Below are 15,476 nucleotides of genomic sequence, written 5' to 3'. Positions count from 1 at the left end.
GCAGAATGCAAGCTCAGTTCTTGCAGAGCGCATCCACCAAGTATGACAGTCTGATCTTTAAAAGCAACAAGACAACATGGCAAGCCTCACACATCACCTTTCACAAGAATGAAGGTGGTCTTTCATCATTGGGATTGAATGATGTTTGACTCCTTCAGCTCTTTTTCTCTCTGTCTCAGCCCTAGATCTATTTTGCTTGGCTCTCTCAATCTCTCATTTTCTCCCTTTTGTCTACATCCTTAAGGGGGGGGCTAGAGAGTGAGTGTGAGTGAGGGGTCTCTGTGTGTGATTGGGCATTTGGCCTTTTCACTGAGAATGGATGGTGGGTGTAAAGCAAGATTTAAACCCATTTTACAGCAAGAGGCCTTGAGGAAGAAAGTCTTCACTTCCTATGTGGCCTCGAGAGACATTACTGCAGAATTCAGATACCAGGAACAAATTGCTCTTCTGTGCTTGCATGCTGTGTGGTGTTTGTTTTTGCTTTGTTTTTGTTTATTTTTTAGTGAGATAAGTGCTTTAATAACGGTAATTATTAACACAAGCTACTGCATTGAAACATTTAGAAATATTCACATATGCAGTTCTACCAAAACTGTAGATTGCTTTTACAGACTGATAAGGTTAGCTTCTTAATTTTTTAACCTACAGTGAAGTATATGTTGCCAAATTAAAATATTACATCCAGTATACAGTAATACAATTGAGCAGGGATGAGTGGCTCTCTGTAATCCATAATACAGTCTATCACAGTCTAACAGTTTAAAAAGCACAAATTCAGTCTTTCGTTGTAATAATAGTAGTTAGTAATAATAGTGATTCCTAGAAATGCCGGCCTATTAAATCATCAACCAACTGACATGTTGTTTAGATTCCTAGAATGAATGACATTCTCCAGGCAGAAGAGCCATTATGGATATTGTGAGTAATTGTAGGATGGTCAGTTAAGATAAAAGGATCTAAGAACAATTTAAGGGGAGGATTATTTATGACCGCTAAGTTTTTGAGAGCTGAACTAAAGGAAGTGAGTGGTAAAGGAGTGAATCAGAGTATGACATTAATTGGCAAATTACTTAAAAAAAGCACTGATTTAATGGTGCATGAGGAATTAAAGTGTTCTTTAAAACTTCTCTGCATGTGGTCATGAAGTAACAGTGTCATGTTACAACCACGTGCACTAAATTGTAATGTTAACGGCCAATGTTAAGGTACATTAATGTTTTGTGGCAAGTGTCTACTTAGAATCACTGCCATGATTTATTAAACATGCACAAGGGGCTTTCATGCCTGTAATAAAGTCGAAGAGGTGGTTACTCGCATTTTGCACTTTTGTAGCATTTTTATTGCACCACCTCTTGTTATTTATGAAGGCTGATAGTATTTAATAACTGTGTGACTACTTGTGTTGCATGTGTTATTTTCGGCTAAAACACTGACAGCTACAGAAACAGCATGTTCAAAAAGAAAGCGACACTAAATTGAATTTTTTTTGGAAAGAACCCAAAATGATTTGTAGCCCCAAACCAAAGGGCGTGTTTGACCCCTCTGCACTCTGGCTTTCAGAGTCAGTGTGTTTAAAAGCACACACGATTCTCAGATGACCAGGATGTACATGATGAATTTTGGCCCTTTTGCTGCCTAGAAGGGATCTGCAAAACAAATTTTTATACTGTACCAGATTTTAATATATACACTATATGTATAGTCAAAAGTTTGTGGACACCTGACCATCACACTTGTATGTGCTTTTTGAACATACCATTCCAGATTTAGGCCCCATTTAGCTGTTATAATAAACTCCCCCCTTCTGGGAAGGCTTTCCACTTGACTTTGGAACATGGCTGCGGGAATTTGTGTGCATTCAGCCACAAGAGTACACATTGGTTAGGTTAGACACTGATGTCGAGTGAGGAAGCCTGGGGTGCAGTCAGTGTTCCAGTTCATCACATAGGTGTTCAATGGGGTTGAGGTCAGGGCTCTGTGCAGGCCAATTGAGTTCTTCCACTCCAACCTTAACACACCATGGATGTCTTCATAGACCTTGCCTTCCGCACAGGGAAGCATGCTGAAACAGTGTTTGGGCCCCTTAGTTCCAGTGAAGGGAAATTGTAATGCTACAGCATACAAAAAACGTCTATGCAATTGTGTGCCTCTAACTTTGTGGCAACAGCTTGGAGAAGAACCACATATGGTGTCCAAACATTTGGCCGTATAGTGTATATTAATTAGGCAAAGTGTGTTTACCTGCACGCACATTCTCAGTAGATCTGTTAAATTCACCTCACTACCAGTGTAAATGAATGGTATGAAAATGTCAAAATTGGTAGCTATTTAAATTGTATTAGTGAACAGGTCAAGTTTTTAAAAATAATTTTTGTGAGGCTTGTGAAGTGGATAATCTGTATTCCAAATTACAGCATGGAGCAGGTTAACATGCCAGTGTGAGCCATGAAAACCTAAGTATAGTTAAATTTATAGTTATAATACAGCACACTAATTCTACTCTAACACTCTCATGATCTCGGTTTATAGTTAACATTTCTGTTACCAAGCAGAACTACATAGTTGAAGAGAGTCTGAGATGATAAGCTCATCTCCTTCAGCAAGCAGCATGAAATGTTTTTTATGATGTTATATTTCATATCAGTGCAGTGACCTGCAAATGATCTATGTGCATAATATGCTTTCTGCTGTTTTGCAGTTCATCCCTCCCTTTCTTGAAAAATGTGTTTTTCCACTTTAATGACTGTTATCTCTGCCTAACCTTCTGTCATATAGTGTGCTCAGTTTGCTGATCCATTCTGAGTGAAATGTGTGTTTCTTTCTCAGTGCCTTTCAGGGAAACGCCTTCCTACACAAACCGCCGACGCGTGACAATAGGAGGTGGCACTCTGACCTCATCACGCTCCCTGCTTCGTTCCGCCTCCGACAATAACCTGAACGGGGCCGAGACGGGTACTGCCCACTCTCCCGTGCCCTCTCTGCGCAGTCTGCCCCCTCTGGCACCCCCTGGAGGTGAGGCAGCAGCCGACGGTAGCCTCCAGAGCACCGGCAGCTCCCGCTCCTCCCACTCACGCTCACCTTCTCTGCACCGCGTCAGCGAGGAACCCGACCCACACGTCCTGCGCAGACACCCCACATACACACACGGGCGCGGCCGCCTCAGGTGAGCTCCTAATCTCTACATGCTGGTTAAACATTCATAGTATTAAATTTGCAGCAGGATATTTGATAAAGTTGAAGACCATAATTTTTTTTGTTCTATTAAATTAATAAATTGCTTTCCAGTTCCACGAACAAGTTATTAAACAACTAAAAAAGGTAAAGAAGTGTTTACATGTTTATCCCAAACAAGAAAATTCAGATTCTATGAATATGCAAATATAAACTTCCAAAATCCTATCTCACACCCTTATTTCCTGGTGTCACAAGGCTTGCATTTGCATGCTGAAACATTACTGGCTTGTATATTTTACGACACAATAACACTGACTTGTTACATCCTGAAAACTCAGATTTTCCAATTAGATTCAGATCCTGTTCCACATTATCCTTTTAATATGAAGTGGCAAAAAGTGACATCATAGTCTTCATATTGTTAAAGAATAAAAATGTCAATCTCAAAACCATAGATCTGATCGACATTTAAATGTCCTCCAAGCTTTTATCAAATATTGAGTTGTATTCTTAACGTGAATAGATTTGTCCTGGAACCCAAGTGCTACAGGAGCTACAGTATGATGTGTGTATTGCTTCCTGTTTGTTATTGCATTCTAAAGCACATTGAGATGAGACAGCCCTGAACTGCATGGCATTGTGGGATAGACTCGAGTGAGCCATGTGTTATAGTGCATTATTGGATTTTGCTGCAATATTGTCCTCAGTTCCATGTTTGTATTTATTGCAGGAGGATTACAGTTAGGGAGACTGATGTGATTTCAGAGACGAGTGGGTATTGCAATTCATAAGTGGTTGTTATTTCAGCATGGGGGAATGAAACGCTTTAATTTGAAACCCAAGCTCTTTGTAGTACATTGTGTGTAAACAATAAGCACTTTGAATTGTTAGGAGTTAGCATAGAGGCTAGTAGTCAGTGTCACTTTGACAATGTGTTTGTTTTTTTTTTTTACACCTTGACCCAACTGACTGTTGTTTAGCTTTAGATTTTTTTGAATTGCCATTGTTGGTATAGTGAGGAGCATTTAACAGTCCCTCTCTTTCTCTCTCTGTCTCACGCTTACACACCCACAATGAGGTCCTGAGGGGTGTGTTCGCTGTGTTCTGTCCTACTTGTCCATCTGTCAGTGTGTACTGATACACTGTCCCCTCAGAATCATCACCACTGGCACTTGTTATCTGACCACAGAGGGGTGTGTGGCTCAGTTTGTGTGTGTGTTAATAAATGTGATGCAGTTGCCTCTGCCCATGGGGTGAGTCTATTTGCAACGATATCATATCATCTCTTTCTCTCTCTCTCTCTCTCTCTCTCTCTCTCTCTCTTTCTCTCTCTCTCTCTCTCTCTCTGTCTGTCTCTGGTTATTTGCCTTGTGTCTTGCTGTGTCCACCTGTCTCTCCCCAAGGTAAGTGTGGGGACCAGGGGAGTGTGTAATTAATAGCATTGTCAGTCCCGCCCACTCACTTCCTGCTTAGGGTCAGGTGTGAGACTCTGGCATTCTTATTTTATTTCCAAACATTCCCAAACTTAAAGCTGCAATTAGTAATTTTATATAAATGTCATATAAATTTCAAGGATAACTTAATTTTTTTATTTGAAATAGTATAATTAAATGGATCTGGATAGTTTCTTTTTACATTTACAGCTTCTGCATACAGTTTTTCTGACCTGGAAAAATTCAATTAACCTGATCTGAAATAGTGCTGGTCTGCCACTTTTCCTTAAAAGCAACTCAGAACACATAGGTAAAGGCTTGCAAATGCTTTCTTTGCAGTTGCATTCACTTTGCAGGTGGTAGAGAGCGAAAAAAATTGACAAACTGCTGCTTTAGAAAGTGTCGTCAGCAAACACCATGTATGTCTGAGTGATCACATGACCGTGTGTGACCCCAGGTCCTGACGTCATGTGTGTTTAAGTAGTTTTGGTTGGAGAAAAAAAAACATTTAGATAGAAAACTTTTTTTTTAATTTTGTTTATTCTTTGTATCAATGGCAAGAAGTTAATTTTGCCTCTTTCTGAAAGAAAATAAAGAACTGAACAGGGAACAGGCATAAACACAAAAAACATAAATCTTAGCGTATGCTGTAGATGTCACATTCATATTGGTGACCGTCATGACTGTTTGTTATTTGACACGCCTACAACTCGGAAAGTCGGGCCTCATAGAAAAATACAAGTCATAATTACGACATTGTGGTGGTGTTCATGTGCATTCACCTCGTAATTACAATATTTTCAACAGGACTTGAGGAGGGATAAAAATAAGAGGGAAACAGATTAACATATACAACTACATAAAAATGTATACAATGATATAATAGAGGAATCTGTGATTCGGAAAGGTGGAAATGATGGCAGGTGACCTCTGTGTAGAAAACCACAAGTAGCTGGTGGAGAACAGAGTTCTGTTTCTCCACCCCTGTTTTTCTGTCTCTCTAATACCATATCTTTCATACTCTTTCACTCTCAGTTCTAACTTATTTCCGTTTAATGTGCTGGTTTATGCAGTAACTGCTTCTTTTCTCATGTATTACTTGTTTTGTTTTTCTTTCCTCTGTTTTTCATTCTTACACTCATACTTTCTCTGGGGCCAATGTGATAGATGCACTTGCAGTGTTCAAATTCACACATCGTAAATAACAGCTGCATTCATCTCCTGATTTACATATTTGCAACCCAGCTGCGCTGACGTGAAATAAACTCCCAACTGCCTGTGGGTCAGTGGAAAACAATAATAAACCCAAATGGAATATTGGCATGCGGTATTATACTAATGCTGCAGTCTGATATTTCAAGCAACTCATTTTAATGCATTGATAAATCCTGCTATAATTAGTTAAGCATTTGGAAATGGACTTGGTTTCAATAAAGCTTGTAATAACTGCAAAATTTAATGACTGAGGAGATAGCAAGCTTGATTGTGCATTCTGATATGTAAATACAAATAGTAGCAAGATATGTCAGGAAAAATGATTAAAGTTTTGCAGTGAGTTAAGCTCAAGGCTGTACATTTCAGGGATTTTTAAAAATAAATGATGTAAATGATTATAACTGAGTCTCACTGTTAATGTAGATGCATGTGGGTAAAAAAACGATTGAGTGGTTTAAACAAAAGTGATGATTAGCTCATGAGAAAGATGTTTAATCCGTATTATTATTATTATCAGAATTATTAAAATGTATGATGTAATCATAATTGTTTCTTTAAAAATGCTCGAGATATAGAATTAGTCTGAAATCGTATAAGCTGTAATTTTTTTTCAGTTGTTTGTACGTTTGTCCTTAATCTACGTGCAAGAAATAATGAATGATTTACAGTATTATTCTAACTGCAAATTTAGAGGGTAAGAGGACAGAAGGTACCAAAACTCCATCTCTCATCATTAGAGCTGCTCCTTTACTGAAGACTGAAGACACGAGATTCACATCGAGGCCTTTCTTCATTTCTGCTGTTTCATTACACCACCAATTTATGAACTCTTCAGAAAGAGAGAGGGGGAATGGAGTGATTTATCGATGAAGAAAAGGAAATCTATTTTGTTTGTGCAGCCCAGGTAAATGAGGTGTCAGTCTGCAAGAGCAGTCGTTCAGTCTGGAACCTTCTGTGATGGATTCTACCCTCAGGATATCGCTGAGACGCAGGTCACTCCCTCGCCTCCATCAGCAGACACACGCAGGCAGTGGGACAGAGGACGCAAAGGCAGGACGATACTCATTTTCTATTGGCTCTGAAAGAACGAGGGGCTGCTTAGTAGGTCAATATGATCTTAACTATCCTCAGTCCTCTCTCGCGCTTAATTCTTGTTCATGCTAGGCTTTAAAAAGTAGACCTAGTAAATGCATAATGCATTGAAAAGAAAATCTTAGCTTTCAACTTTCTCACAGCCCCGTCACTATGAATAACAAATCCTTGTAAAAAATTCTCTTTGTCATTGTAGAACGAAAGGTGAACGGAGAGAGAGGGAGGTAGAGAGGGAGTGGTTTTAAGATAATAGCAAATCTCCAAATTTGCTAGAAGGTTGGATTGACCCAAATACACACAAACACATGCAGAGTCAAATGTAAAACCTTGTAGAAACACAGTGCACTCAATTAGCCCATGTTGGGAGGAGCAGAGAGTGAAAGTCACGAAGGGACAGACAGTGAGACAGGAAGAGCAGAAAGAATGGAGTGAATATCATCAGCATTCCATCACAGTCAGTAGCAAATGGCTTTTTAGGGCTCTTATATTTAAAAAAATCTTTACTCAGAACGCTTTGCTTTTTTGGCTCTTTCCGTTACTCAAGTGTCAAGTCAATTGTCATTCTTCCATATAAGGTGTATATACTGGATTGAAAAGTCACTTCTTCAGGCCCATGGTGCAACACATAATACAGTGCACAAGACTACATAAAGAGCAAATACATGACAGTGTGTGAATGCAAAATATCTTTATTTCCTGGTATTCAGCAGGATAGATCAGTGTTTACCATGCACATCAGTCACCAGTGTCACCAGTATTTCCAATGCACATCTCAGGGAAAATTCTCTAAGAAAGAGGCTACAAGTAACAATATCTCCATATTTCTCAACCCATAGTGGCTGCTGCATGCTACCATGCCAGCATCTTGATCATAATAAACCTTAGTTAAATGATCATTTGTAATATCTGTGTTGTATAAACACCTGTTTTTCCCTCATTCAGAATAAGGATATTGTTTTGTCTTGTGCTAGATCTTAAATACAATTAAACACATATTTTATACGTTTCTGCTCGTTTTAGTCATAATCATTCAGTTTATTTACTTGTCGCTGGGAAAAAAAATAAAGCCTGGAGGAAGAAAGAAGGAAAGAACAGAGTAGTCACAAAAAAGGAACGTGATGAGCTGGGGTGTACCAGCGCACCTGTGTGTACCAGTGTAACAGAAAACCAAGTCTGTGGACTGTGAGAAGCCATCACTGAAACAAAAGCTCTGTTGACCCTAAAGAGTTCTTTTGGAGATTAGCACATCTGAGGGCTTTAGCAGGAGAGCTGCTTCTCTCTCATGGATCAGCCGGCCCATCCATCTGCTCTTTCTAGCAGCTGTGACGAGGAAGAGAAAACTTCTGACTCATTGTTGACAACAGAACATGCCAAATTCAAGACTTTTGCCTCAAGTTTTTTTTTTTTCCCCAGTTTCCACATCGTAACTGGTGTTCATGAGAACTGAGCAGACAATTCAGGCAGGATGTAGACAACAAATCATGTTGAGGAGTGAACTCTTGTTCTACTATTCTTGTCATCTTTAGTAGGTGTTGTTCTTGGGTTTTGGTTTTCAGTGGTTAAATGTGTGTAAGAGAGAGAAAGACAGAGGCTTAAAGCTGTAGGGTACATGAGAGACTATGGGGGATGAAGAGAGATTTGGGAGCTCATCCCCTTTTAGCTAGAGTGCTGGTGTAGTAGAGGAAAGCGCCAAGGTGCTGCAGAGCTTCAAGGCTCTGAGGACGGTTGAAAGAAAGTACAGTAAAGTTCCTTTGGTCCCATTATCAATATTTATACTGTGATAAACAGTGTTATTCCTGGATGCATGGGAAGTCTTCGTGCACCTGCATATGACAGAAAAGACGTGTTTTGTGTAACGTTTTCAGTGTAAGCACTTGTATCTCAAATGTTTAATATTAATCATATGCCAAGTTGAAAAAAAGACACATTATTTAACTTTCAGTCCTGGAAGCAGTTTTTATATGTAGTGTGGGCCACATCCAAGTTCAAAGGAAACCTCAGATCGTTTTCAGGTTTTCTGGACCTCATCTGGATTTGAAAACAGCTTTCACTCAGGGTCTGGATAGAATGCTATATGCAGTGCTTAATCCTTATGAATTAAACCCTGGTGCATTTACCCTCTTGGTGCAGGTGAAAACTCTGTAATTGCACACGTGCTGTCCACAAAAACGACTTTGAACACCGCTTACAAATACCGTAATGCAATTAAATTCATAATTCAATTCAACCCTGAAACAAATACAGGAAGTGGGAAAAAAGCCTTTTCCAAAATATGTTTTCAGACCACACAGAAAAGTATCGATTCTTCTCTCATTTGGAATAAGCTCTCTCTGAAATGAATAGATGAGAAAGTGCCCTTGGGATTGTGTATTATGAATATTAATATATATTAAACTAAGTAAGATTAGATTTAGTTTAGACACATGTAAAATAAAAAGAACCATTCAGTGTGGGCTTGTTAAGAAACTGGGCCTGAGTTCATGTTTATCTACTTATAACTGAAAATAATAGAAAATAGAAAAGTCATGAGTCAGACGTCTGTGTGCATGAGGACTGATGTGTGTGACATGGGATGTTACTGCAGACCTGGGTGATGATTTTCAGTGCTGTTTATTATGGACTGGCACTTCACACTGATCAATATGGAATCAGAGCGAACCGTGACAACCCTCCCTCTGTGTCAGCCTTCTCACTCTCTCTTTCTCTCTCTCTCTCTCTCTCTTCCAGTGTCTTCATTCCCTCTCTATTATTATCTCTTAAAAGCCCATCTTTTTGTTCTCTGCCCTGTCTCATATCTCTTCTCTCGTCTTACTCATCCTCTTATGTTTTATGTGTTTCCTCTCATTCTTTTGCCTCACTCCTTCTTTTCTCTCTGTCTCTCTTGCTGGTTGCTGTGTCTTTGCAAGCTGCAGTCCGTCCGCTCCATGCATCCCTGCAGTAATTGGAAAGCCGTCACTGAGCATCCAGACTGGAGTAAGGGCAGAGAGAGGGGGGGGCGGTGGGACATAAAGTCTGAGAGTGTTGATGGATTTTGCTGGTGAAGGAAAATAGGAAATGAATCAGATTTTTTTTGTACAGGAAACCTGATGGAGGAAAAATAACATAAATGACTCAAATGAGAGCTCAGCGAAAGTTAAAGCACTGGTAGATGACAGAGAGAGTGCAGGAGAAAGAGCAAAAGGGAGGAAGAAAGAAGGGCAGGCATCACAGCTGCACATTGTGTTAGGAAATCAGGGGTAAAGAAGCAGATTTTTGTTGCGTTAATAAGCATACGTTCTGGGATGATGTACAGGTTATTCTCTGTGTGTTACTGTAAGTGGAGGAAAAGAGATGTGTGTGCGGGTGTGTGAGTGCGTGCATGATGAATGGGCAAGTGGGAAGGCTCTGAGATGAATGAGACAGACGTAGAGCAGCGGCTACTCAGCCTGCAGCTGCATTAACATTCAGAACCTGTCTCTCGATGAGAACGAGGGACAGATGAAGAGAGAGAGAGAGAGTAAGCAGCTAGCAAGCTGTGGAAGGAAGGAGAGAGATGGAGAGAAATTGCAGGAGAGGGGAGGGCAGGAAGTCTGAGAGGAGAGAGAGAGAGAGAGAAGGAGAGAGAGAGAAGGAGAGAGAAGGAGAGAGGAGGGGCGTGTGTTGATTACGGCAGTGGGAGCTGTGCGTGTGTGTGTGTGCGTGCGTATGTGTGTGTGTGTGTGTGTGTGTGTGTGTGTGTGTGTGAGTGTTTGTGTGAATGTTTGCGTGGTTGTCAGTTTAGGGTGGGGGTTACATCGCACTCCCCACGCTCATCAATCCAGACCCCCCAGCACCGGCGCGTTGTCATTGCTGACGCTTGGCGTGCGGGATAGAATGTGCAGAGAGGGAGTGTGTGTGCGGGAGTGTGTGAGCCCAGGCACTGCGAGAGAGCGCAGCCGCGTCAGCGCGAGCGTGTGTGTGTGCTTGCGTGCAAGTGAGAGCCGTGGGGAGCGGACATGCCCAGCTCGCCCGAGCTCTCGGCGCGCCGCACGACAGGCAGCCTCTAACGGGTGTGAGGGAGAGGGAGGAGAGGAGAGGAAGAGGAGGAGGAGGAGAAGGGAGGAGGAGGAAAAGAGCGGGAGATCAGCGAGCTGCTTTTGCATGACGGCCTGGCCGGTCCAGGACTATTGAGGACCTGCACACACCGAGCGTGTGTGTGCACACGCACCTGTTTATGTGTGTGTGTAGCCACACACGCCTGCTCGTACTTTACGGGACCATGTCAGTGACCACCGCATTTGGCTACCAGCTGCCTGGCATCACCACGGTAACCTATGTTTTTGTTTACAGCCCTGGGACAGTGCAGCGGGATGTCAGCCCTCCACCCGCCGGGCCTTCGCACACACTCGCTGGCGCCCGTGGGCCCAAAAGGAAACTCTACAGTGCCGTGCCCGGGCGTACCTTCATTGTGGTGAAGCCCTACACACCCCAGGGAGAGGGAGAGATCCAGCTGAACCGTGGAGAAAGGGTCAAAGGTTAGTACCGCCTCCCTGTGACACTTGTGAGCAAGTCAATCATTGCTATATTCTATTTCTATCACTATAGATTTATTTGTTAAGCAACAGGATGAAATGTGGAGTGTTAGCAGGTAGACTGTATACTGAGAGTGTAGTGTGGTATTGGGCCTGAGTGATATGATGGTATGTTATCAGTATTGTGCTCAATTTTGTCACAGCACACTTTCTGAGGTTATTATGGGTATCATGGGTTCTTCCAGATCACTGACCAACTAAACGTTTTATGAAAAAAGATTAGACCAACAACAACTGCAGACTGCTCTCATCAATTAAAAAAAACTGTGTAGTAACAGGTAACATGTTGCATGTTTTCCTGATAACTCTAATTGTTAATTTATCATTTATTTTATTAATTTTTATTTATAAATTACTTTATAATTTATTTTATATATTTTTTAAAAGCTTTATTCATCCTGATTACTACTTTTTCTAATAATTTTTAGTTTAAAAAATATTGTCTGATAGTCTTTCAGCGTGGCTATCGTGTATTACCCATGTGGTCTTAATATTTTATCAATATCTCAGTAAAACTGCTTTATGATGCTGCGTGTGTAGACGTAGTGATGCCATGTGAGCTTATAATGTACATCAGGGATATAGCAGGATGTACAGGTGGGTTATAAAGTAATTCAGTCTTCATACTATGCTGTAGTTTAAAAGAGGGCTAATGTGTAAATTGTAAAGGAAATGTCTGTGTCTCAAATCGCATATTCACACTAACTTGTCCCATCCTGCACTATGGAAAGGAAGGGGCGGAGCTTGTAGCCAATAATCATCTGTGGTGCCAATTCTGTCCTTGTCTCAGAGTTGTTACTGATAATGAGCTATACAATAAAATGATTGCCTTTGTAATGTACCCCCTCAACTATTAATGTTCTAAATTAGCAGACAGTATTACTCTGCAGACGTTACTAATGCAGAGTGTATTCCTCAGTTTATATGTGCCATATATGCTATAATATGATTAAGCTGTGCTGTAACAGTGGTCCATGTATGCTCTTAATCTGAGCTCGCAAAGTAACATGTCCAGCTGTAGAGTGTTAGTGGAGGTCTTTCCATTTAAGATTGACTGTTCATTCTGTACTAAAGTTTGAGTTTTCATGAATGTGCAGCAATGTTTGAAATAGACAAAGATTATATTTCATTGCATGATGTCATGAAGAGAGAAAAGAATGAGTGTGTGCGTGTGTGTGTGTGTGTGTGTGTGTCTGTGAAAGAGAGTGAAACTAACAATTATGAATGAACTCAGCTAGATTCCCTGAAGAGTTCACGCTCTCTCTTTCTACCTCCCTTACTCTTTTCCTATTCGCCCATATTCGTGTATGTGAGATGTGTGTGTGTGTGCACCATTGCTCATGTTCTTGGCTTATGTGTTACTCTGCTCTTGTGTCCATACATGCTTCATTCCAGAAAATCACTCAAATGCAGTGGAAGGTAAAGAACATTGCATTCATCCTACTGCCCTTGATCACACACACACACACACACACGTAGGCTAATTTCCCCACCTTTCTGCTCTCATGCCCCGAGGTTACTATCTGTCTTCTCCTGCCCTTCATTTAGATCTTTGTTTCTGTTGTTCTGTACAGTTTACTGTTTAATTTTGTCCACTATAAATCATGTTAGCGTTATCTGCACTTAACTACACAAAAACACCTATATTTATACTGTGCACAGATTCTCCAAATGAGAACACCAGAGGTCACACTCACCCCATGCCTGTGCTTTAGTACTGGGCAGCAGGTGCCAGTGAACCCGGCGAGTGCCAGGACGGCCACTGTGCTACCGGTGGATGTGATGCTATGAGCTAGTGAAATTTTGCCTTTTGTCAAAAAATTTGCCAGCAAAACCATATGCCATAAATACGTCAAAATATTCTGACGTAAAAGGGCCATATGTTTAAAAAAATGCAATAATAGTTTTCAGATGTTTCCAACAACGTACTGTATATAGTACAGTTAAACTGGATACAATGTGAGAATGTTTTTTTTTTTTTTGGATTAAAAAGAGTTGCAGAAAATGCGAGAAATCACAGATTGTAAAAGTGAAATGTGTACCTAGCATAGTTTCTTCAGTTAAGAGGCGACCTATTTTTATTAATCATTAAAATCACAGACAAGATTTTTCATGTGTTTTAGTACTCACTTTGATAGGACAATGGCTGCACTTGATAAACAGTACAAGCAAAGCTTTGTTGTGAGCTAACACTAGCTAGGGAATACTAACTCAAAAAAAAAGCCTTGAGCGATGTCCTCATGCAAAGCAGTAATTAAATTCTTTAATTTTTTTCTCAAAGCATCAACCTTACTGTTTATTACAAAAATTGTGATCTTCTCATGATGATCTCCATGTTTTATTCAAAAAGATTTTTACACTGTTCCAGCCATTTCTGTACATGCATGTCTATAGAACAAAGCTGTGTGCATTGTTCTCTAGCTTCATGAACGCTCCGAGCCCCAGCGGCCGTGCTCTCACCACCATCATTCTCCTGATCCATTTATAATGCCCCTCCTCTAATCTGCATTCATTAATGCAGAAGTTACTGATAGTGAGAGCCATCTTGACTGCCCAATTTTCAGAGCAGCACAGGCAAATTCATCCACGCCGCTGACCTAAAAGGCTGTAGAATGACATTCACCCCTGGCTGATTACACACCTTTACACCTGAACACCTGAGATTCAGAGCTCAAGCTGCTATAACAGGATCTGGAACTGATCTGAGAACAGTAGGCTTTCACCTCTTGTCTCATTGTTTGCAGTTGCTAATTCTATAAAGCACTTTTTTCACACTGGCTGAAAAAATTAATGAGGAGTGAAATCTAATCGCTCCAAACTTATTTTCGGGCCCTACAGATCAGAACGAGAGAGTGAAAATTGCTTCACGTCCTGTAATAGCTGTGTAACTGAAGCTCACGTCGTTTAGGCAGAAGGATCTGAGGTCATGGTGAGGATATGTTCTCGAGATTCAAACTAGGTTTGTTTTGATTGTTTAGCATTTCAATTTATGTTGACCAACACTATCATGCTGTGAAATCTCCCACACGTTCTCACACTTTTCCTTTCCCTAACAGAATTGCTCCGCTCTCCTTCTCTCGCATACTCCCTCTCTCATTGTCTGGTGTTGACACAGGGGAAAATGCATATGAAGAAATCCTACTTGGTAAACATGAGTGTTTCCTCATTTTCCTATTTTTGATCTGTTCATTTATCCCAAACTGTCACTTTCCTGAAATGTTAAATCTTTTACAGATTCCTTTTTATTAAGGTTATAGTGCATACAAAAATTGTAGAAAATATAAATGCTGTTATAGCCGGTTTTGCTGTTGAAGCTCCGGCTTGGGCTGCTCTGCATTGTTCAGGACGTTTGTAGACTCCCTTGACATGTCTTTGATTGTTCTTAACAGTCCTGGGCCGTCTGAACCTTCCCGAATTCCACTAGACTGTCCTCACTGCAAACATATCCTGAATATAGACAGATTTATCTAATATTACTCATTATGATAAATAATGAGAAATATTCCTCCCAGTTCTCTGGTTTCCATTTCAGTAGGTGGTTTGGCTGCTCTGAATTGCCCCTTGATGTCAAGTATATGTGTGTGTGTGTGTGTGTGTGTGTGTACAGCAATGGATTGGCGTCCAATCCAGAGTGTATTCCTACCTCATGCTCAGTGTTCCTGGAATAGGCTCCAGATCCAACATGACCCTGACAAATTACTGTTTTGCCTGCTCTAACAAACCTCTATCCGCTCAGGATGAGACTGGTAATTAGCTGATTAGTTGAAAAAAACTTAAGGCTGCAGTACAACTCTATATTGTCCTGAAAACCTGCAGACTCTCTTACGTCTGTCTGGACAGTTTTGCGCTCGTCTACACTGACACTTCTAGGACACTCCAGACTTCCTGTCTCCCTGTAGCTGCATTTACAGGTCATGCAGATCAGTAGTACACCAGAGGATCTGATAAATGAGCTATTTATATATATATATATATATATATATATATATATATATATATATATATATATATA

At 40.6% G+C, this 15,476-nt stretch overlaps 1 protein-coding gene across 4 annotated transcripts in view; it reads left to right on the top strand.

The window, feature by feature from the left end:
• The window catches only part of shank3a (SH3 and multiple ankyrin repeat domains 3a), a 255,900-nt gene that overhangs the window by 175,143 nt on the left and 65,281 nt on the right, over positions 1–15,476 (top strand). For all 4 annotated transcript variants that reach the window (XM_053235167.1, XM_034305464.2, XM_053235168.1 and 1 more), the window contains 2 exons: positions 2,827–3,163; positions 11,223–11,407. In XM_053235167.1, coding sequence (XP_053091142.1) covers positions 2,827–3,163; positions 11,223–11,407 — 522 coding nt within the window. The remainder of the gene's footprint in view (positions 1–2,826; positions 3,164–11,222; positions 11,408–15,476) is intronic.

Source organism: Pangasianodon hypophthalmus, chromosome 6 (genome assembly GCF_027358585.1).
Source record: "Pangasianodon hypophthalmus isolate fPanHyp1 chromosome 6, fPanHyp1.pri, whole genome shotgun sequence".
NCBI classification, from domain to species: Eukaryota; Metazoa; Chordata; class Actinopteri; order Siluriformes; family Pangasiidae; genus Pangasianodon; species Pangasianodon hypophthalmus.
The sequence above is the reverse complement of the archived record's forward strand: the minus strand, read 5'-3'. Positions and strand labels throughout refer to the sequence as shown.